A 23,165-nucleotide genomic window follows, 5' to 3' on the forward strand; every position below is an offset into this window, starting at 1 on the left:
TTGGTTCTTGCCATGTTTTCTTGTTGGATGGTGGTGGTAGGTATGCAAACTCTCCTCTTCAATAAAAGAGATGTTTATCAGCACTTCACTAAGCTCCAATTTGTTTTGCAAAAACATTATTGTCATTTCTTATCAAAGCTCTTATATACTTTTTATGCAATTTCATAGGTGCTTTACCTACATACTCAAATTCTTCCTTAATTCTATAATGTTCTCTTTCTATTGTTTACCCTCACTCTTTTGTCTTTTCACTATGCAAAAGGGGTGGTTGTCTTGTCTTCCACACACATCCTTTTCCCAATAACTCTAGACAATTGCACGTAGTACACTTAAGTCATTAAGGCCTTTTTTTGCTTCTTGACTCCTTTCTCTAACTTGTGTCCTAAAAGACAACGCCATGATGACTTAAATGTAATAAGTGCAACCATCCAAAGATGCTTGGGCTTCATTGCTCGCCGAGCAATTTTCACTTTCTTTTGGTTTTTTCTTCTTTCTAAGAAGTCTTCCACCCCCCCCCCCACACACACACACACTCACACATGTGCACACACACAAATCATCGATGAAAGTTTTTTGTGGTTGACTTTTTTTTAAATTACTCATTATAAATGATTTTCTAGTTGATGTTTAGTAGTGGAGGTGGATAATTGTTGGCCTCAGGTTACCTAGCCAACCTAGTTAGGCTCAAGCAATTGGCGAGGGTGAAGCAAGAGCTACCACCAAGAAATCAAGCGACTCCACTTGAAGCACCCAATAAGAGCCAACATAGGTAAGGCCATGGGGTCAATCCGTAGCAATGGTTTTGCAGGTTCCCAAGTCTAAGATGAGAAGGAGCTCATTAAAACTAACTAACTCTAGAGTCCTAGATTACTTAAGTCTAGAGTCTGATGTAGAATGGTCTTTCACTCACCCTCTCATTGGTCTTGTAGTTTGAGTCCAATTGAATCCTTGCTTCTCTTAGCGCGTGTGGTGCCTCAAGTTGAGGCGAGAGTCTGTGGTTTCCAATTGTTGCATGAGTATGTTGCAGCTATAGCTATTTGTTCTAGGTGGAGGCTTATTTGGTAATACGAGGGTTGGTTTTGACATGCCGGCTATTTACTAAGCACTTGCAATGCTTGCGTTTTACCTGTGTGCATGCTTCTCTTCATACAAGGAGCACAAACCCTCGTGATAGTATTCTCAATGAATAACTTCTACACCTGAACACTGAGTAGGCTGCATGTACCAAGCAACCCTAGAGTGCAAGAGAGGCCACCTTCCACCTAAGCTCTAGCATAGCTTGCATCTTCCACACTCCTTCCACAGCACTAGCATTGCTTGCATCTGAGTACATGGTACATCGATCAAGAGAGGGGTGAGGGGATGTGACAAAGCTATCACCACATTGGAGGGTTGTGCAATGGGTGAAGGAATCAACCAACTATTTTAATTTGAGGAGATGTTTCTTAGGATGTTGTGATGGCTAACCAATGCCAACTTAGAGAGGAAACTTTGACAGCTACTCCCACACTGTGCTATGTGGCTAGAGACTGGGTGCCAGCCTAGGCTCTCATTCGTAACAAGCAAGAGCATGTGGCTTACGAGAAAAGGTTGAAGCTTTCTATCAGGAGGAGCTCAAGTAAGCACAAGAAGGCTATAGGTAGAGCTTGACAAAGAGAAGGTCTCTACCCTAGAGCAAATCCAAGCCTTGCTACAGAGATTGAATTCCCCTGAGGAGAACCCTAGTAAGTTCACTCGTCTCAAGAGACTAGATGATGATGACAAGGGTGGCACTTTTGGGCAAGGTGGCCCAGCTCATCTTCCCAACCATTGGTGACAGTCGCATATACTGGCCACTTCGGAAAAAACTACTAGTTTCTAGACCACAGCAGCTAAGGAATGCTAGACTCACACCAACAAGTAGGCTACAAAGGTGGACTTGGATGAGAAAACAATGGCCCAAGCCTTATTTCTAATAGATCCTAGCCTCATCCTATGTCAATCATCACTTATGGGTCGTTGTCACCAAGTGAATGGACAGAGACATGTATACAAACAATATCTCCGTGCCTTATTGAGGCAATAGTATAGACATCCCTGGAGTGGCTACCTTTTGCAGAGCCACTCCTTTTGCCTCAAGAAGTCATACCACAGTTCAAGACTCGCATGGCATACTTTGCCCTACACCTAGCAAATTCTACTTTTCTATTACTTATAGTATCCTACCCTTGGCCGCGAAGCCATTGGGTCTAGTTCATCACCTCCATGGGTAGATCAACCACTCCACCAAGCAAAGCCCTTGGGGGGTGATTTTCTTTCCGAGGTATCCATTTATGACAAGGCCTACTACAATTTTGATAGGGCAATAAGAGATAAAGATGATGCTAGAGGACAACATTCAAATCCAAGTGCCAACCACTTGTAGGCAAGATTCGAGCACTAACTCAGCCAATAATGGATACATTGCCTGTGTATGACATAGCGCTATTACAATTACTTGAGAAATTAATAGGGTCTGCAATAATAGAGGCCACCATTATGTGGCACCATCTATTGGATATGCATTAAAATAACACTAAGAAATGGATGGAGCCTCCCTTCTAGTTCAAGAGATATAGGTTCAAATTCGAGGAGCTAGGCAATGTGTATTCGGAAGTCAACCTTGTCATCATAAAGTGGTGGTTAGATGATTGACTCCTACACCCAAAACGAGAGCCAATTGACATTGGCTCACTCTACCCCTAGCCACTAGCCCCACCTCCCTCTTAGGGAAACTAGTCTTGCCCAGCTCATCAGAGGCACCCCATTCTTCTACCAAGCTTCCAAAAGGTGCAAGATAACATCCAAGCCTTGTCATTGGAAGCCCCTCACTTTGCCACTAAGTTTTGAATGTAGAATTTGTTGTGTGAGTTTGAAGCCGTAGGGACACAATTCAAGTAAAGCTGAGGCAAAATGTTCACCTTAGGTTACCTGACCAACCAAAGCTAGGTCCAAGCAACCGGCATGGGTGAACTAGGAGTTACTACCAAGAAGCCAAGTGATGTGACCCCGAGTATCTAGGAAGAGCCAACACAAGCCAAGTCGTGTAGTTAAATCCCTAGCAATAGTGTTGCAAGTTCTTATGCCTGAAATTAGAAGGAGATTCTCCGAAATTGACTAAGTCTAGAGTCCTAGTTTACTTAAGTCTAGAGTATAACATAGAACAAACTTTTACTTGCCTTTCACTGGTCTTGTAGTCTGAGTCCAAGTGGAGCCTACCTACTCTTAGTGAGTGTAGTGCCTCAAGCCAAGGTGAGAGTTTATGTGTTTCCAGTTGTTGCATGAGTGCATTGGTTGTTTGTACCGAGCTAAGGCATATTTGGTAATACAAGGATTGGTTTTAACATCTCGGTTGTTTACTATGCACATGCACTTGTATTTTATCTTTTTGTATGCTCGTCTACCTATCTTCACATGGTTTTGCCCACATAGCACAAACCCCTCTAATATTATAAAGGATGTCAAACTTTTGCACTCGAGTATGGAGTAGGCTATGTGTACCAAGCAACCCCAGAGTGCAAGAAAGGTTACATTCCACCCAAACACTAGCACTATTTGCATCCGAGCACAAGGTACACCGGTCAACCGAAGGGAGAGGGGAAAACATCGTCATCAACACCATCAACTAAAGGAAGAGGGGAAAACACCATCAACACTAATTGACCAATGACTATCTAAGGTATCATGTATATATGGTAGAACTTGAACTAGATTGGCATCATCCTTATATTCTCCTAAAATGTCTCCCCATCCCATTTCTCAAACTTGCAAATCTACTTCCATGCATCTTAATTTAAAAGATGAAAGAGTTGGGTCATATATCATTCCATTTTGGTGAGAGGGTTATGTCATATATCATTCCATTTTGGCAAAAGATCCATGCCTTTGCAAAGGATCAAGTCCCACAGCTTCAACTTTGCGTCCATGCAAGAAATCTAAAACCTGTCCATGCCAGAAATCTCAAACGTTGGTAGATGGATAGAAGCATTGTGAATAGTTAACTAGCTCTTTAAATAATATAGGCTTACTCTTATTGCTTCTTTAGCTATAGGTTAGATAAAATACCTTCATATGCTCGATTAGGAGAAAATGAATTTATTGATGATCTACCTATCTATCCTTGAATATTTTACTCCCTATTTCTAGCATCCAATAACTATGTCATGTAGGCTTCAAACACTTACCACATACTATGGCAAACACTATCAAATTGGAAGCTCCCACTCCATCAATATTGGAAACTCCTTTGAATGATATACAGGGTGGTTTTGAGTTAATTTGTTGTCTCTTGCTAAGTAGACGGTTCTCTCCTTCACGTGATGGCTTCTCCTACGAGATGGTTCTCTTCCATGACATTTCTACACTTGATCTCACCCCCTCTATTGGAGTTCATATCATGGCCATTAGCATTAACTTGGAGGCTACAATGCCTTTAGGTCTTTTGGCTATTATTCCATCTGCTTCTAACATGGCAAGTACAATCCAAGTTCAGACACATGGTCTTTTTACATTGTCTTGGCATTTGTACATTTTGGCAATTCTACACACCTTTGCCTCTCTCTGTCTCCCTTCAGTTTTTTGTCATTTGATAATCACACTACCTTACATAGCCATGTAGTCTCAGCTGTACTATCTATATACGCTCATTGCCTCATCATTCCTTCTGTGTTTTTCATCCCGCCTTTACTCAATCTAATTTAGTCCCAATTAAATCAACCCTCTACATCTTGGCTCTTCTCAAATGCTTGTTGATGATGTACAAGTTGAACTGCTTGCATCAAATTGTTAGCATATCCTCCCAAGAGCAAAGCTGAGGCCTAAGTGAGTGCGCTCTATGATAGGACATTGGTATATGTGAATGTGATTATTATATCGATGGAGGTGTAGAGGAAGATAAAGAAAACAGATGAGAAGGCTCGATCGACGGTTTTCAATCCATCCTACTACCTCAATTTGTTGATTGGCCGATTTCTTGAATAGCTTATAGGATGTATAGGAAGTATGATCTCACATCTTTAACAAGAACTCAAATTTCCACAAGTGGGATAGACAGGTCTCAATCAATCGTGATGCAATGACTGTGATGTCCAATTATCCTATGCAAGTGTTGAACTTCCATACATTGGGCAAATAGTAATGTTAAGTATCATCGATGAAAAAATTGATATGGTCAATCGAGAAGTCTCAAAAGCCCCTTGCGAACTAGCACGCATTTGATCGAGCTACAAAGTTCTCTTCACCCATCTCTCGGACTTTGCAAACTAATTAATGGTTGAAAAGTGCCAAACTAAAAAGACATATATATCTAGCTTCCGATTGTTGGAACCTGGAGTAGCATCACAGCATAGGTTCTTGAGCAAGGGGCAACAATCCAACACACTAAGGCATTTGGACATTGATTGAAAAAAATTCACATATACAAATAGTGCTACATCGTCTTCCAGATGCTCATACAGACAATTGAGAAGAAAATATGTGCATGCACGCACACACATACACACACACACGTGCATGCGTAGACGTGCACACACACACACACACACTTACACACTTTTAAGACCTCTAAGAAGTATTTCTCCTACGAGATGAATGCCTTACCTTGTTCCCAAGAGATTTCAGCTCCAAGAAGTATTTCTATTGTTGTGAGATGAATGCCTACCTTGTTCCCTCTAGATTTCAATAACAATAAGATAGCTAGGTAGACTGTGATCAATCATGTTAAACTCCATTTGCAATCGTGTCTTCACCTCTTCGATTTTCTCCTTGTGATCCTCTCTTATGATCAAGTTATCAACGTACATGATCGCCATGGACCAACTTCTAGTCCCCCTCTAAATGGAGGTATGGTTTTCATCTAATGCACTCTAGATGAGGATGATTCTTCTAAAATAATCATGGATGCATTGGTAGTATGCTAATGGGGCTTAGCATGTTTACACATTGGCACACCATGGGCATTGCCCCCGAATCATGCACAAGCAAGATTGCCTGCCAACATCCAGCCCACGACGGAGATGTATTTAATGCATCATGGGAGGTACATGGGCTATGGGTGGGTTCAGACCACTCGCTCGCCCAAGAAATATTGTAGGGCGGGTGGGGGTTCACACCACTTCAAACCAAGGTTATAATAAAAATCTTCCCAGTTATTGCAACAAGAAGCCATTGGTTGATTGGGTAGAGTAAGACCCTCTTTGCCAGTCGGCGAGGGATCAATCCCTACTATAATCCTATCACGCACATGCTGAAACACATCTGCCCACTCGATGGGCGGCCTCTTGTAGTCGGACGAGTCGGGGGCCTCAGTTGTGATTGGTCCACACGCACGTTCCCGCTGGACTTTGAGGTTGTCCGGGGCGGGCAGCTTCCTACGTGTATACATGACTTGGGTATACACCTTATTTTTACCGTATGGAGATAGATTTGAAATTCGGATTGCTACTCCACGTAGACCTCTTCCTTCATATTCATTGATAATGCGAGCTTGATTGTTGTAGTCTACTCTCTAAAGCCCACCAGCTAGGCCTTAGATACTAGTTGACCTTGTATATCTGTGTATTGTTCGATGTTGTTTTCATGGATGCAAACAGCTAAGCTTAGCCCTTTCATCCACCTCTTCCGTTTGACCTCGCATCTCTCTCCATTGCCCCTTGCTCAGATCTTCCATCCCAGTCTTGGAACCTTCCCCCGCAATTCGACCTCTTGCAATCATGTCTTCGTTAGGGGAATTTCCTTGCGTCGCATTTCGCAGCTCGTCTCCGCTTCGAAGGGGAGCAAGAAAGTCATGTTCGTTGATACCTTGGCCTTGGTAGGATATGGCATCTTTTTTGGTCTTGGATTGCATTGACTTTGGCAGCAGCCTGCGCGAGGGGCTTGAATTGAGAAGCGAGAGGTTTGGTACTTCAGGTGCGGCGGCTGGAGTCGCAAGGCTTGACACCAGAGCAAGCGGAGGCCGTCACTGCTTCCATAATCGAGGTTCTCAATGATAGCATGGATAACGTTGCGCAGACGTTTGTGTCCAAGCCTGATATGCAAAAGGTAGCTATCTGCACAATTCATAGCGTTTGCCGAATCGGGCGTTTGATTCCAGTAGAAGGTTTGATTAAGGTTGCATTCAGTTTCAATCGCTTAAAGGCGTCGACAATTCGACTGTATACCAAAAAATTATTTGATAGTATCACTGTATTCTAGGATAACAGCTGTCGGTCTTTCTGGGAGGACACCACAGTAGTTGAAGATTCTTATGGACTTTTAGGACTATCGGGAAAAAGTTTTTGCTTAGGCCGTACATATTGGAAGATTGTGTAATATATTTAAGGGCTGCGTTTCATTGCCTTTGCTCTTACAAGTCAAGCCTTCTGCATGGTCCTCAGAGAAGTTATGGAATCCTAAACGCGCTAACACAAAAGTGGACAGGCTTTCTGCATATGTCGCTGCAAGAACTGTAATTTATTCTCAACATTCATGCATGTGGATGCAACCAATCTCAACATTGTCCCTCTTTTGCGGTGCAGAATGAAATGTTGCAAGAAGCTTCCCTAGCGAAGGTGAAAGCAGAAATACAACACGCACAGGTAAATATTCTCTCTCTTTCCTACAATATTATGTGTGGGATTGGAGGTCTGCATTTGCATAAGATAATGGCCATTTATATACGAACGTGACTTGATGCAAACATGGAAAAAGTACAAACCGTAAACAAAGCTCATTATGAGATTCTACCGAAGGATACTTTTAATATTAAATAGAACATAATGTGGAGTGGAATTCCTCTCGTCCTTCTTCTTGAGCCTAATGAGTTTCTTGGATAATGCCTACGGCTAGCTTGCACTACTGTCAGTGGAAGACTTGCTTATGTAAAAAAGTAGGATCAAACATTTATGAAACAGGATTCCCCTCCCCTCCTTTCGCCTTGCTTTTCAAACGAGAGAACTTCTTTGTTGTAATGGAACCTGAATGCTGGTCCCGAATACATGATATCCTGTATGGAACGACTTCTGTGCTCCCATCATGGCATGGCAAGCAAGAGTACAGGTGGTTCAGCAGACCTGAGATGTTCTCAAAAACCAGGACTTGTGATTATTTCTATACAAGTCATGAATCCCACATGGTTGGCTATTTGATCTGACCTTTCAGTCGGTCAACTGCTGTGGGCTTGTGAACTTCACCCGCCTGTAAGTGTGTCCGAGGGATTGATGCTTGGACAGCCAGGAAGAGGGTGATTTTGCCTTGTAGGTGTTGATGGGATTTTTGGAACTGTTGGCCATGGATTATGCACTGGATTTGAATGCTTTTTGAGTCGGGAATTGGCTGAGTAGTAGCTTGCTTGTGCCTGCCAGCGTTGTGATTCAGTTGGGTTGTGTTTGGACAGGTGCAAGTGTTAGATATCAATGCTCCACTCTTGTGTAACTACGCGGGAACCAGCTAACTCTACTTGTAAGCCCCCCATATGAGGAGAAGGCATTTGAGTAGCTCGGTTATCCGGTAGGTCCTGGTTTGGACACCAGATGGGGGCCATGTGTGGCCTGATGGCTGGACGGAGTTGGCACACTGCGAACTAGGCTACATGGAAGTGCGGGAAGGCATCCCATGACTGACCGCACTGAGGGTAGACGGAGCATTTCCTAGGGCAGCCCACTCTCGGGTTGCGGGGCCCGTCTGGCCGCACTGAGGGTAGACGGAGCATTTCCCAGGGCAGCCCACTCTCGGGTTGCAGGGCCCGTCTGGAGCCCTAGATGATCCCTGATGGCTCTGGGCCGAACGGTGACTGTAGGTCAGTTGCTCTATTTTGCGCCACAGTTCTATCGTGTGGTCGGTGGCCTATTTCGGGACCGACCCCCAGTCGACCGTTTTGGGCGGACTGGGTCGGTCATCCCATTGGGTCTAACCGACTACTAGCGGTGGCTACATAAGAGCAAGCCCGTGAAGCCCATTTCATCACTGGCTACAGCAACCTTGATTCCTTAGCATCCAGTCTCCGTCATCTACTGTTTCCAGCACGCCATCGAAGCTTCTCTTACAGGAGTGCACGGTTGGAAGGCAGCGCCATCTATTGTATCAGTTTTACAGTAATCAAATTTTTGATTCTCCATACTATCTGTTTTCTCTCTTGCGTACGAGATCCTGTTATCTGTTGAGCACAAACGTTGTATTGTTTTCTTACAGCAAGGGCATTTAGCCTTTTTGTAATTTTACCTACTGAATAAAGAAATGAAGAAATACTGAAAGGGGCGCCAAGGTTTGGGACCAATTTGGTGTTTGGTTTCTAAGCAGGAGCAATCTAGCTCCCCGATATGGGTTTTGTGTTCTCTTTGTGTTGCTGAAATTATTTTCTAAGTGGCTGAAATAATGGTACTTGTTGGTTGATATTTATTCACCGCCCTTTAGTTTTTATGAAGGCTTGTTTTAGAGTAGATGCTGGAAACTTCGAACAGCACGTTTAAAACTCAACGATGAAGCTGGTATGTGAATTGCTGTAGAGAGAGAAGATGGGAAAGGGAGAGAGAGAGAGAGAGAACAATAACATAGCACTAGGGGCCAGAAATAAGGGCTCCCCCCTTGGAAGGTCTTTATTGCAATAGAAATCTCTTTGTACAAGGCAGCTCATGTGGGAGTAGAGTCTGGGTACAATTAGAGGCCCAGCCAGCTAAAAAGCATGTGCTTTCTAAAAGCTAGGCCTGTTTTTCTTGCCTAAAATAGGCGCTTTTCCCTAGAAGTGGTTGGTCTTTTCTCAAAAGCAGGCGCTTTTCTCCATAGAGTGGGGCTCCTTTAATGCTTTTAGCTCAAGTGGGCCCTTCAGTAATTAGGGCACCACGTGTCTTGTGCTTTTCCCCTTAAAAGTGGGGGAATTTAGCACTCTTCAAAGTCCTACACCTTGCACAAACAATATCCAAATAGTGTAACCTATTAGAGGTTAGCCAAATGCATGCATTCTAGTTCTTGGACTAATCCTAGTCCCTTGTGGCCATCCCCACAGTGTTATTTAGCCAATGCAATGCAAAGGAATTCAAAACTTGTTCTAGTTACTAAAGTCAACTTTCTTTGATTGAAGTCAATCTGAAAGATTTCTCTTTATTTTTTGGGAGAATACAAACTTGTGACATCCCCTCGGCTTGTAAACAATTGACCTTGACTGAAAAGCGCCTTGGTACAACTGTAGAACTTGGGGGTGTTAAGTGCTGAATAATTCTTGAACTTGACAAGGTACGTGTACGTAACCTTGCCTTGGGTCCAAGTAACCTTGCCTCTGGGTTCTATTTTCTCTGTGTGATACACAATTTTTTGGTTGTAAGATCTCCTCCAATTTTTCTACTTCTTGTGGTTCTTCTTGAACCTATTCAGTGGGTTCTGGTCCTTGATATTTCTTTAGAAGAGTCACATGGAAAGCATTGAGGATCTTTAAATTCTTTGGCAGTTCTACTTGTCAAGCGACTTCATTTATCAGCTCATTGACTCGAAAAGGTCCTTAATACCTGGTTGATAACTTTGGATATCATTTTCTTTCCCTTTCATCTTTCTGAGTCTGGCTTTCTCAAACTTGAAGAGTACCCAATCCCCTTCTTGAAGATTTAGGCCCCTTCTATACTTATCTGCCGCTCTTTTATTATTTTCTTGAGATCTTTGAATGGCCGTCCGTACTTGAGAATAAGCTGTCTTATGGTCCAGAACATACTGCTCGGCCGCAAAACTTTCATCCTTCGTCCTGAGAAGAAGTGGCAAAACCACCTTCCCATAGATCACTTTAAAAGGGGCTTTTCATATAGAACAGTGAATGGTGTTGTTATATGCGAAATCCACTAAAGGAAGATACCTTTTCCACTCAGCTTTTTGCTCGGACACATAGCACTTTAGAAGATTTGGCACTGTGGACTTTGCAATCTCACTTTGACCATCTGTTTGGGGGTGAAAAGAAGAAGAAAAATCTAACTTCGTCCCCAAGTTATCAAATCAACCTCTTCAAAACAGGCTGGTCATCAGGGGGTCTTGGTCATTTACCATTGACTTGGGCATTCCATGCTGCTTGAAAATCTATGCCATAAATAACTTTGCCATGTGGTCCGCTTTAAGATGAAATCCATGGCTATGCTTTCCCATGGAGCTTGAGGCACTAGAAGTAGCATGAACGGCCTTGGGGTCGTTTGTTTGTCATACTTTACTCTTTGGGAAGTAAGACATTCTGTCACAAACTTACGATGTCTTTTCGCATACTTGGCCAAAAGAAGTACCTTTCAACAGCTTGAGGAGTTACCTTGATGACTTGCTGAGGGTGGTGCGTGAGTTTCCTCCATTACTTGCATCCGCATGTTATGGGTCACACATAGATGATTGTCCTTCATGAAATACCCATCCTTGAGAGAATACTGGCTGGTCGACTGGCCTTGCTAAAGTCACGCACCAACTTTATTCGAATAGCTGGGCTTTTATAAAAGCATAGGCATCTTTCTAAGCCTATAAATCTAGAAGCTCTCAAGCTCTCAGGCTGATTCAAACATTGCTAGTCTCATGCTCCCTTGCAAGCCTGCTTTGTAAGGTCTCTTTCATAGTATAAAATCCTTCCGTGGGGCCCAGCCCTTATTTCTAGGCCCTAGTATGTTCCGAGTTTCTCTCTCCCTCTGTCCCTTAACTTTTTGTGATTTCACCATGAAGAATCGCTGCTGATTTTCACTCACTCCCTGATTTCAGAGCACCTAAGTTGCTGAGTTTTGATGGAGAATTGAGAGTCGCATGCCAAATCAAGTTTCAAGAAGCCACTTACACCCTCATGCCACTGCATATTGGGTTGTCTCTCATCTTCAAGCTTTTTCCTTTGAAAGGAAGAAAATTAACCTCTCATGCCAAATGTTGGGTTTGGGGATGACAGGAATAACACCAAAATGTGGAGTTGTATTGCGAATGCAAGAGTTGTGTTCTAAAGAATGACCAAAATCATCTACAGAGGAGACTAGCCAACTAGCCATAATACTAACCCTAGGAGGTAAAACTAACTGGATGGAAAAACCTTTTTAGATTATGAGTAGTGTGTTCACATGTGTTCACATCACACTACTCATAATCTAAGAAGATGGGTTCTAAAAAGAAATCTCGAAGCGATTTCTAGGTTTCTCCCTAGTCTATAGGAACGTTCTCGTGACATTGATGCCAACACCATCTGCATAAGAGATTTAGTACGAACTTTTACTCCCTTGCAAAGCTATTGGTGGTGTTTTGTCCTACTCATATGAAAGAGTTGAATCAACTTTTGTAGTTTTGAATTGGACAATGGCATTGTGATGACTGAACTTAAATACAGTCTGGGTTTTTCATGTGATTTTGAAATGTACTTTGATCGACATGTAACAGGAGTACAAGGTTTCTCTATTGCAGCGTGAGGTAGAAAGAATAAGGACTGATGTCGATAAAATGCGCAGTGATTTAAGGTGTGCAAGGGGCTAACAACTGTTGCATCTTAACTTTCTATGTTATACTCAGTCAATCGAAGTCAACACTTAGCAGCTAATTTTTATTTTGAGATTCATTACTGGCTGCAGGTATGAAATTGATAAAGTTACGGCAGGTCAGCGGCTGGATATCAACTTAGAAAGGGGGTAAGTTTATAATCTGTTTATAATGGTGCTCAGGTTGTGGTGACTTTTGAGATGCTCTGCTTTTAGTTTTAATGAAAGCTTGGCTCATTCCACGAACATGTAAAGAGCTTGTTTTCATATGTGGATCTTTATATGCTTACTCAGGCGGACAAGAGAAGATTTAGCAAAGCAAAGTGCAGAAACATCTGAGTTGACGAACAAGCTTGACAGGGTAATGGGTCAATACAAAAGATATTATCATAGTCAGAGATTCAAAATGGGGTTGAACTTGTGATAATTTTATTTTGGTTAGTCACTGATTAAACATGATGCAGGAAATTCATTCTTTGAAGACTCAAGTGGAGACGGCCAAGTATGAAGTTATCAAATATGGAATTGGTGGGTTCCACTGATGTGTTGTTATTTGTTTGTTGTCCTGCAGCTTCTTCATTTTTATTTGAAAGGTGTATAATTGCTGCTTAACACTAACCTGTTTGTGACATTGCTTGCTATTTGACCTGTGCAGGTACCATTGTTTCTTTAACTGCTGTTGGCCTTGGTTTACTGCGTATTTTGATGTGACATTCAATTTTGGAGTGGCTTCCAGATTTTGTCATTCATGGTTTTGTATATCATGCCATTTTGTAAGGTCCAAATAGAGACCATCCCATTTTACCTGTAGGGGAGAAGGCGGGAAATGTGTAAGAGTTGTTGCTATTGGAGACTATCCTTTTTTCAATACGAATGTTCCACATTGTACACACGAGTGCCCTTGTCACTTTTGATGTTTGCAGCGAGTAATGTTAGAAAGTATGTTTGGAAAAACAAGATTTGAGCTATATATATTACTGAAGTATCTACATGAAATGTAGCATTGTTTGGTAGTCTTCGAATGGATCATTCTTTACAGCAGTGCATGTCTGCATTCCGCTGTGAAGTTGAGCGGTCACTGTTTGTGGACAAACAGTGCACCTGCCTAGTGCCTGCCTGCGCATGCCCTCCACCTTTTTCAGTGGTTTGATGTTGTACTATAAATTCCTGGTTACTAAATAGAATATGGCATAAATGATCATATGAATTGTATTTTGTTATGTAATTGGAAGACACATAAGAAAGTCATGTGGACATAAGTAGATACATCTTAGTTTGAGAATATACACTACTAGTAGGTACATGGTTTGGGATCATTTTTGGGGAGTGTTCACAAACGTTTTATGGTCAATGGTAACAGCTTAGGGTTATCTTGTTATAGGACAAAGCATCAACTCACATGACTATGAGCTACTATACATCCATTCATATTTCTTTATCAAAAGTGCACTATCTTTAGTTAGGATAAAGAATTAATTGAGGAAGACTATAAAGTACTATGATTGTTAGCAAAACTAATCCTCAATGGGTTTGTATATATTCTACATTTTCAACTAAATCTAGTGTACAGTTAGTCATTTGTGGTGTGCTCTCTAGCTGTGCCCTCTCTTCTCATCTCCACTCTTCTTCTCTTCCTTCTTCATATTTTGTCATGATGGGCATGATTCCATCATTACATTGTCAAAGCTAAAATATCTTGTCAATGTTGAGTTAAGAAATGAGAAGAGCCTTATGTTCGTTTCTCTCTTGGATGCAAATAAGTTTCAAACTTGTAAGTTTACAACTGAAGATCAAAGTCAAACTTTTGGCCATTTATACACATTAACTTTTGAAGGGAGGATCAACTCTATTCATCCTATCACTCCTTGTATTTCTCTTTTTACAAATGGCTTGGGTCGGCTTCAAGACATGGTGCTATTACCTTTCTTTGTGTTAGCTTCTTGTGGCTCCACTTCTGTTGTTTCTTTTTTCACGCTTTGATAATGATACTTGTGTTATGCAATTATGACCTATCAAGGTTATGGTATCTCATCTTATATCTTGTAGTAGGCACGATCTTCTAAACTGTTGATCTTGAACAAGTGCTAAAAGTGGCACTTGTGTTATCTTGCCTAGGCAACTGTTTTGAAGACCTGGGCAACTCTTTCGGAAACCTGGGCAACTATTTCAAAACTACCCACACTCTTGTATTTTGGTGGAAAACACACGGTATAATGTGTCTCCAAACTTTGAACCCGGGATAACCATCCCGCAATTCCATGTTTGGTTTAAGAGAAACCCAAAAATGGCATCTTTGTTAACCAATGTGACTGTTGTTCAGCACACTGTCTTCATTAACCAATGTGATTAACAACTATATGGGTGAGTTTATGCAAGAGATCAGTTGGCTTTCATGAAGTTGAATCTCCTCTAAGATAGACTAAGCTATGATAATCTATGATATACTAACTATCATAGTGTTAGAAACTCACTGTGCCCACCTGTGAGCCCTCGATTTGAGGGGACAAGGGGCAATGAGAGATAGGAGGGTTGGGGAGAGAGACTCAGACCGGGATCGGCGGAAAATATAGGTGACTAGCACATGGGTTGGGATCGCAGCCTGCAACAGCAAGTATATGGGGGCTTTAGGCCTCGCTTAGAGGCCCTAGCAGCAGCGCAGACTGGCTGCCTAGGACACCCTTATATAGGGGCCTGTGGCAGGCCAAGTTGGCCCAACCAGGGCCATCGACTAGGGCCAACCTTGGTCGGTTTAATGGGGCCCATATGGTCGGCCACCAGACAAGGTATTGACCGTGCTGGTCGATCATCTGAAGGGGCTTGGGTAGTGCCTATAAAAGGCCCACTTCTCGATTGAGCCCAGCATCCAGTGCATTATAGAAAGCCTTCTCCAAGGCAGTGTTCAGCACTCAGATTTGGGAGAGTTTGTGAGAGAGTTCATCAGTTTTCTCCAGCACCCTACTGTGATTTGTACTGCTCTCTGGGAGCCATTTTTTGCCCACCTCCGGTGGATGAATATACTCTCTCTCTCTATCTATTCTTGCTGTTATTTTTTAGTGTGTTTCTGTTGCATCTGTGGTCATCTATCTAAGCTGAGTGTGTAAGAGTTAGAGAGATCTTGGGTGGAGGATTGAGTGATTCATTCCCTCTTCATTTCTAACATGGTATCAGAGCCATAGGCTCTCAACTCTTCTTCATCAAAGCACTCTCTGAAGGAAGGAGTCCCTTGGCAGAAAGGCGATTCTGTTTTCAGCTCAGGCTAGCACGGGAGGTTAGTACATCTTTTTTGCTTCAGTTTTTCAGTTTACTATTCACCGAGATGGATCAGTGTTCAGAAGCCTCTACACCCACTGCTCGTCCTTCCTCCTCCTCCAGTCATCTTCCTTCATTCATTCCCAATTTTGGTGAAGCTGTAAAGCTCGATGGGACGAACTATCCAATTTGGAAAGTCAAGATCCGAAGCCATCTGGTGGCACGGAAGCTATGGAAGATAGTGATTGGGATCGAGATGAAGCCAGAGGACATTGTGGACAAAAGAGGTGATATTCTATTTGAAGCAGATGCGGATGAACTCAGTGCATGGGAAGAGAGGGATGCTCAAGCCTTAGCAATGCTAATTGGCACGACAGTAGATGCTGTGATTCCTCATATCCAGTTGGCAGAGACGTCTTCAGAGGCGTGGGCCATATTGAGGGAGCTGTATGAAACCGATAATACAGCCCGTATCATTACTCTTCAGCATCAACTTTATAATCTTGATATGAACGAGGGTGATACTGTGCATGACTAGCTCGCAGCAGTTGGTCAGAAGGTGGACTCGACTCAAATGGCGATGCTCACACTCCACAAGTTGCCACGGAGTTTCAAAAGTTTTGTGACTATGGTCACTGCGGGTCAACGGACTAAGCCAATCACCTTTGAGGAGCTTGGCCCACTCCTGCTTGGTTGAGGAGGAGGCTCGAGAGAAACTCTTTATGCAAACCGACGAGAAGGCATTAGTGGCCAAAGACAAGCCTGGAAAAGGCAAGTCAAAGGAGTTCAAGAAGTCAGAGGACGTTGACCGAAAGAAGAAAATGAAGTGCTTTTATTGTGAAAAGCTTGGCCACTCCGCCAAAGAATGCCGAAAGAAGAAGGCGGATCAAAAGCGAAAGAGAGAAGCCAGGATCAAAGAAGAACCTAAGAATGATTCTGCCAATGTGACGACAGGACAATTGTTTTTAATCAGTGAACATTGTTTAGCGTATGCAGTCAGTGAAGGAAAAGAGGGTTGGTATGTTGACAGTGGAGCTTCAAAGCACATGTCTAACAAAAAGACTTGGTTCAAAACCATGGAAAGTACACACCCGAATTTCAAAGTTTCTGTCGGGGATAGCCGGACATGTCCTATGAAAGGCATTGGTAGCATTCCTTTCATTACGACCGCGAGTGAGGAGAAATATATCTCTGGAGTACTTTATGTACCCAACCTTTGCAATAACTTACTGTCTGTAAGTCAGATGGACAAGAACAACATGTCAGTTCTCTTTGAGGACGGCAAGGTCACCGTGACATCCAAAGCAAATGGACAGATGGTGGCCCAAGGAGTTGAAGAAAACAGATTATACCGCCTCAGTGCAATGTTGGTTCATGAAGACAACGGAAAGTCCAAACTTTGGCATGAGCGCTTCGATCACGTCAGCTGTGGAACCTTGGCTGAAATGTCAAAGTCGAAGATGTTGGATGGACTTCCACCCATTACATGCAATGATGGTGTCTGTAGGGCTTGTTTAGAAGGCAAGCAGCATAGGGACAAGTTCCCACAAGAGGCCTCATTTTGGGCCAGCAAACCACTTGAGTTGGTTCATGCCGACATTTGTGGCCCAATGTCTACAGCATCGTGGGCAAGATCCAGGTACTCACTTCTCTTTGTGGATGATTTCAGTAGAATGACGGGTGTATTGCTTGGCTAAAAAGTCACAGGCTTTCGAGAAGTTCAAGCACTGGAAGGCCAAAGTTGAAAAGGAGACAGGGGAGAATGTCAAGATGTTCCATACAGACAGGGGGGGAGAATTCACCTCCAATGAGTTCAACACATTTTGTCGCAAGCATGGGATCAAGCGACAACTCACCACAACACATACGTCTCAACAGAACGGGGTAGCCGAGAGGAAGCACAGAACCACCACGGAGACAGGGCTTGCTATGTTATGAGGGTGGAACCTTTCTAAAGCCTATTGGAGTGAAGCTGTAAATACAGCAGTACATATCCTTAACAGGACCAAGAAGAAGGCCGTCAAGGACAAGACTCCATATGAGGCATTTTATGGTAAGAAACCCTCTATCACTCATCTTCGCATTTTTGGTTCTAACGCTTGGGTGCATGTGCACAAGGAAGAAAGGACTAAGCTTGATTCTCGGAGTAGAAAATGTATCTTTGTTGGGTATAGCGAAGAATCCAAGGCCTATTGACTCTTCGACCCAGTAAAGAAGCAGATCCTTATTAGTCAGGATGTCATCTTCGAGGAAAAGGAACCTGAACCCCAGGAGCCTCAAATTGAGGAGGAGATTGTTCAACCCCCGAACCCACCCTACCCCAGGTTGACCATCCAAGAGGTGAAGAAATCGGAAGTTGATGTTCCACAAGGTACTGAGGAAGAGCAGGATGTTCGAAAAGCAGTTTTGGTTCCTCCTCCCATTGAGAAGTAGAAGTGGTTGCCCCAATGGTACCTAAGAACATTGGAAGACTCTCGGGTCACCGATATACTTGAGAGCAGCAGTTTCGGATTGCATCGGTCCCAACGTCTTACGAAGACCCCATCCGTGAATTTTGCGTTAGTGGCTCAGCTTGAAGAGCCAAGGACCTTCGAGGAGGTGAAGGACAATCCAAAATGGCAGGCTACCATGTAGGCAGAGATGGATTCTATCCTGAAGAACAATACCTGGGACTTAGTGGCCAGGCCCTCGTGACAGAAAGTCATCGGCACTAAGTGGGTATACAAACTAAAATACAAATCAGATATGGCAGCTTGGATAAGTACAAAGCAAGGTTAGTGGTCAAAGGTTTTGCTCAAACTGAAGGCATGGAAATTGATGAAACTTTTGCTCCCACAACTCGCATGGTTACTATCCGGACAGTGATTGCCCTTGCTGCTCAATTACATTGGCCTATTTTTCAAATGGATGTGAAGTGCACATTCCTTAATGGAACCCTGGAGGAGGAGGTGTACGTCGAGCAGCCACAGGGCTTTCAAGATCTAGGGTCCCCATTAAAGGTCTGCAAGTTGAAGAAGGAATTATACAGGCTGAAACAAGCCCCTAGAGCTTGGTACCAAAGGATAGACATATTCTTTCAAAAGATAGGGCTAAGTCGGAGTCCTTCTGAGGCAAACCTCTACTTGTTCATTGAGAAGGGGTTGCGAACTCATCCTCTATGTTGATGATCTCATCTTGACAGGTGACCTTGTCAAGAAGATTTCCCAGGTCAAGGAGCTACTCATGTCTGAGTTTGAGATGACTGACCTTGGGTTATTACACTACTTCCTTAGGATAGAAGTAAAGCAGGCCAAAGACAGGATCTTCATTTCACAGGAGAAATATTGCAGAGAACTTCTGAAGAGATTCCGGATGGAGGATTGCAGGATAGCAGTAACTCCCATGGAGGGGCTCAACCTAAGTGTTCACGACACATCTCAGCCGGTCGATACTCCTTTGTACCGACGATTGGTAGGAAGCTTGCTTTACCTTACCAATACTCGACCTGATATTTGTTATGCAGTTGGGCTATTATGCCAGTTCTCTACTTCTCCCAGGAAGAATCATTAGGATGTAGGTTTACGGGTGCTGAGGTATCTAAAGGGTACTTGCACCTACAGGATCACCTACACTAAACACATCGAATTAGGCGGGTTCTATGACAGTGATTGGACGGGTGATGCTGACACCAAAAGATCAATAACAGGGTATTGCTTCTTACTTGCATCTGATGCCATCTCTTGGCTGAGTAAGAAGCAACCCACAGTGGCCCTTTCATCTACAGAGGCAAAGTACAAAGCCGCATGTACAGCAGCTTGTGAGACACTATGGTTGAGGTGGATTCTGGAGGACATGGACGTGTGTCAGGAGGATGCAACAGTGCTGATGTGTGACAATCAGAGTTGCATAGCCATTGCCAAGAATCCATTGTACCATGCACGGACCAAGCACATTGAAGTTCATTACCACTTTGTTCGAGAGCTCATCATCGACGATGTGATCGAGCTCATGTACTGCCTGACCGCTGACTTGTCCGACCTCTTCACGAAGGCACTCCCTCGAGAACAAATGGAGCACCTCATTAGACATATGGGAATTTGCCCACAGTTGTGACATTGAGGGGGGGTGTTAAAAACTCATTGTGCCCACCTGTGAGCCCCCGATTTGAGGGGACAAGGGGCAATGAGAGGTAGGAAGGCTGGGGAGAGAGACTCAAGCCGACATTGGAGGGAGAATATAGGTGACCAGTACACGGGCTGGGTCGCAACCTGCAATAGCAGGTATAAGGGGGCTTTAGGCCTCACATGGAGGCTCCAGTAGCAGCGCAGACTGGCTGCCTAGGGCACCCTATATAGGGGTATGTGGTAGGCCAAGTCGGCCCAACCAGATCACCGACCAAGGCCAACTTTGGTTGTTTTAATGGGGCCCATATGGTCGACCACCAAACAAGGTACTGACCCTGCTAGTCGGTCATCTGAAGGGGTCTGGGCAGTGCCTATAAAAGGCCCACTTCTCCATTGAGCCCAGCATCCAGTGCATTACAGAAAGCCTTCTCCAAGGCAGTGTTCAGCACTCAAATCTAGGAGAGTTTGTGAGAGAGAGTTCATCAGTTTTCTCCAGCACCTTGCTGTGATTTGTACTGCTCTCTGGGAGCCATTTTCTGCCCACCATCCGGTGGATGAATATACTCTCTCTCTCTCTCTATCTATTCTTGCTGTTATTTCTGAGTGTGTTTCTGTTGCATCTGTGGTCATCTATCTAAGTTGAGTGTGTAAGAGTTAGAGAGATCTTGGGTGGAGGATTGAGCGATTTATTCCCTCTTCATTTCTAACACATAGTAATGAAAATCAAGAAATAATATATTTTCTTAGCTATTTTAATGTGGTGTCAGATGTATTGATGAAGAGGCATTAATCTGTAAAAGAAATGGCCTCGATGTAGAGACCCAAAACTATGAGATGCAAGCATAAAACTTACACATGATGTAATGAGCATGTAGATCTCAAAAAACCAATCAATTTTTCTCTTTAGATGACCCTCAAATTCTTTTTGGATCAAAATACATGACTTGATTAAGAAGGGGGGTCAAGAAGGTGATGTGGTGATCAGGTGCATATGCAGTGTGTGCCTATGAAGAGGTGTGCTTGTGAAGCACAATGATGATGTGGTAGTGTATGCACATGTAGAGTGCATAGTGTGCCTGTGCAAGGGTAACTATGCCTAGATGGCACTGTACCATGTTAGATGATGTGGTAGGGTGACATGGCCCTAGTGTGTGGCTATCTTGACATGGCACTGTGATGTGGATTGCCATGTGTTAGTGTGATTATGTGTCTTATGTGATGTCTTTTTCTAATCTAGTAGATAAGGTGATGTGGAAAATAATGCCACATGTGGAAACTATGATCCCACTATTCTTGATGCTATCATGTGGGTGAGGTTAACAATCTACCACATGTTGCTTGTACTTAAATGGAGATCAAAATTAAGTAAGGAATTCAAAGACAGGATAGAGAAGGCAATGATAGAAAATGGGGAGGTTAGAAAGAGGATATTATAATTCCTAATGAGGTGCATGTGTTTCATATACGGACTCCACGTTCAATTGCTAAAGGGTTTACCTACTCTGTCACATTGGCACAGTTCCCATGCTGCACATGTCTTGACTTTGCACAACATGATGCAAAGAAGATCACATGCATGCCTTGCAAGAACATATCATTCATATTCATTTTTGTGCTTGGATTAACTGGAACGGTCCATCAATTCATGCATCAAGCTACTTTCATATAAGTGGATCTGTTTCAAGCCTTGAGTGGTGGAAGAAACCTACCCAAGTAGATGAAAATGACACATATTTTGAGGTAGATGAATATGATGTAGTCGATTTCAAAGAACATCACAATTTTTGTTTGCCAAAAAATATGCAGGCGGTGGCTTTTTTGTCCCTATATGGGAAGTTACCTCTCCACAATAAAGCATTTGTTTTGGATTCTTTTTTTCTCTTCTATTAGAGGGTGTATGGCTTCATTTTTGCCAAGAATGGATTGGATATGTATTGACTATTTCAACCAGGTGGTGCTGAGGTTTGGTAAAAATAAATAACTTTGTTAACATTAAGTCGATGGGTTTCCAACTCTCCACCACGAAGAGCATCTATTTTGGATCTTTTTTTAATTACATAGTAGACTATTGGAGGATGATTGGCTTCAATTTAGCCAAGTGTGGATTGGATATGTATTTACTACTTTACTAGGTTGGTGTCATGGTTTTGTTAAAAAAAATGGATTTGTTGACATTAAGTATTTATTGGATGGCTCTCGCTCAATTTTTTAGTTCTATTCACTTTTTGCAGCTCACTTTTTGGTAGTCCTCTCGCTATAGCACACTAGTCTATTGATTGGATTTTGGATAGATTCTAGTATCTAGAGTTGAGGCAAAGAAGGGAGAGTCAAGCACCATTATTATTTTTGCCCAAGCACCTTAAACCAGGGCTATTACAAGCCCTGGGCTCCTCTTTTTTGAAGTAGTTGAAGTTGCTTTTGATCACTCTTTCTCCCTATGCATCCCCATTTCCATATGGATACATTCATGCTTGGAGCAAACCTGATTAGCAAATGCTTGATTTTCCATAACCAAGCACCAGTGGAACAAGAAAGTGCAAGAGATGGAATCTTCACAATATGAGCATGCTTCAAGCACCAAACATTGATCACTCACCGGTCAACCAAGGGGTGAGGGGAAAGGCCATCAACATTTGGTGATAACAGTGGGACCTTGCAATAAGATGAGTGGAAGTGAATGGAATGAGCATCAACAATAGCCATGAGATTATAGTTAGTAAGAGCATCATTAGTGGGGCTTGTTAGAGGTCCATTTAGGATGGATCCCACAACCTAAAGAGTACTTCAAGTAGGTCAATGGTGGATCACTCTTTTTTGAGATGCCCATTCCTTGTGCATCGAGTGTGACATGTGCCAAAGGACAAGATCCTATGACATTATATGTTGCCTAACCCGGGAGCCTTGCAAAGCATTCTATTGTTGGGACTTGGATTTCATGAGTCCATTCAAAATTTGAAGAAAGGGGTGGTCGTTCTTTTATACAATTCCAACTTTATACCCCTCAAGCCAAATCTCAAATTGGGAAGGAGCAGGCCCTATAAGCTCACTACCAGTTCTTTCGTAATGGACTAGTTAAGCTCACTAATTTCTAGGGCTGAGTATCCTTGAACTCTTTGATGGTAGCTAAGCAAAACCTTACCATGTCGCATCTTGTATTGTCTCACCTTTAAGGCACACTCAACATTGAGTGCCTCCACACTAGTTAGGCACACCAATTTAGGCAATTATTGAATAGCATTATGCACATGATGGCCAATTCCACCACTTTGAGACATCACATGAACCATTCAAAATGACAATGCCCTGGATTAGACAGTCGTTCTCTCATGCAGAATGAAATTTTGGATTATGTGTCATTGCA

At 42.9% G+C, this 23,165-nt stretch overlaps 1 protein-coding gene across 2 annotated transcripts; it reads left to right on the top strand.

The window, feature by feature from the left end:
• The first annotated feature begins 6,541 nt into the window (after window positions 1-6,541).
• LOC147902232 (uncharacterized) lies at window positions 6,542-13,342 on the top strand. 2 transcript variants are annotated; one of them, XM_087374720.1, is made up of 8 exons: window positions 6,542-6,826; window positions 6,925-7,056; window positions 7,533-7,592; window positions 12,358-12,434; window positions 12,546-12,602; window positions 12,747-12,813; window positions 12,917-12,980; window positions 13,108-13,342. In XM_087374720.1, the coding sequence occupies exons 1-8, from the start codon at window positions 6,584-6,586 to the stop codon at window positions 13,161-13,163; spliced, it is 756 nt and encodes a 251-aa protein (XP_087230846.1). In that variant the 5' UTR covers window positions 6,542-6,583; the 3' UTR covers window positions 13,164-13,342. The 2 variants fall into 2 exon arrangements, with proteins under 2 accessions (XP_087230846.1, XP_087230847.1); XM_087374721.1 differs by having other exon boundaries at window positions 13,231-13,342.
• The last annotated feature ends 9,823 nt before the right edge of the window (window positions 13,343-23,165 follow it).

This window comes from Dipteris shenzhenensis, chromosome 5, assembly GCF_047967505.1.
Source record: "Dipteris shenzhenensis isolate YYH24624 ecotype China chromosome 5, Dip_SZ_1.0, whole genome shotgun sequence".
In the NCBI taxonomy this organism is placed as follows: domain Eukaryota; kingdom Viridiplantae; phylum Streptophyta; class Polypodiopsida; order Gleicheniales; family Dipteridaceae; genus Dipteris; species Dipteris shenzhenensis.

Coding starts and splice junctions, on each gene's coding strand:
- LOC147902232 (XM_087374720.1), top strand. CDS start 6,584: ATGTTGTTTTCATGGATGCAAACAGCTAAGCTTAGCCCTTTCATCCAC. Junction 7,057..7,532: donor CCAAGCCTGATATGCAAAAG/GTAGCTATCTGC, acceptor TTTGCGGTGCAG/AATGAAATGTTGCAAGAAGC. Junction 12,981..13,107: donor AGTTATCAAATATGGAATTG/GTGGGTTCCACT, acceptor TGACCTGTGCAG/GTACCATTGTTTCTTTAACT.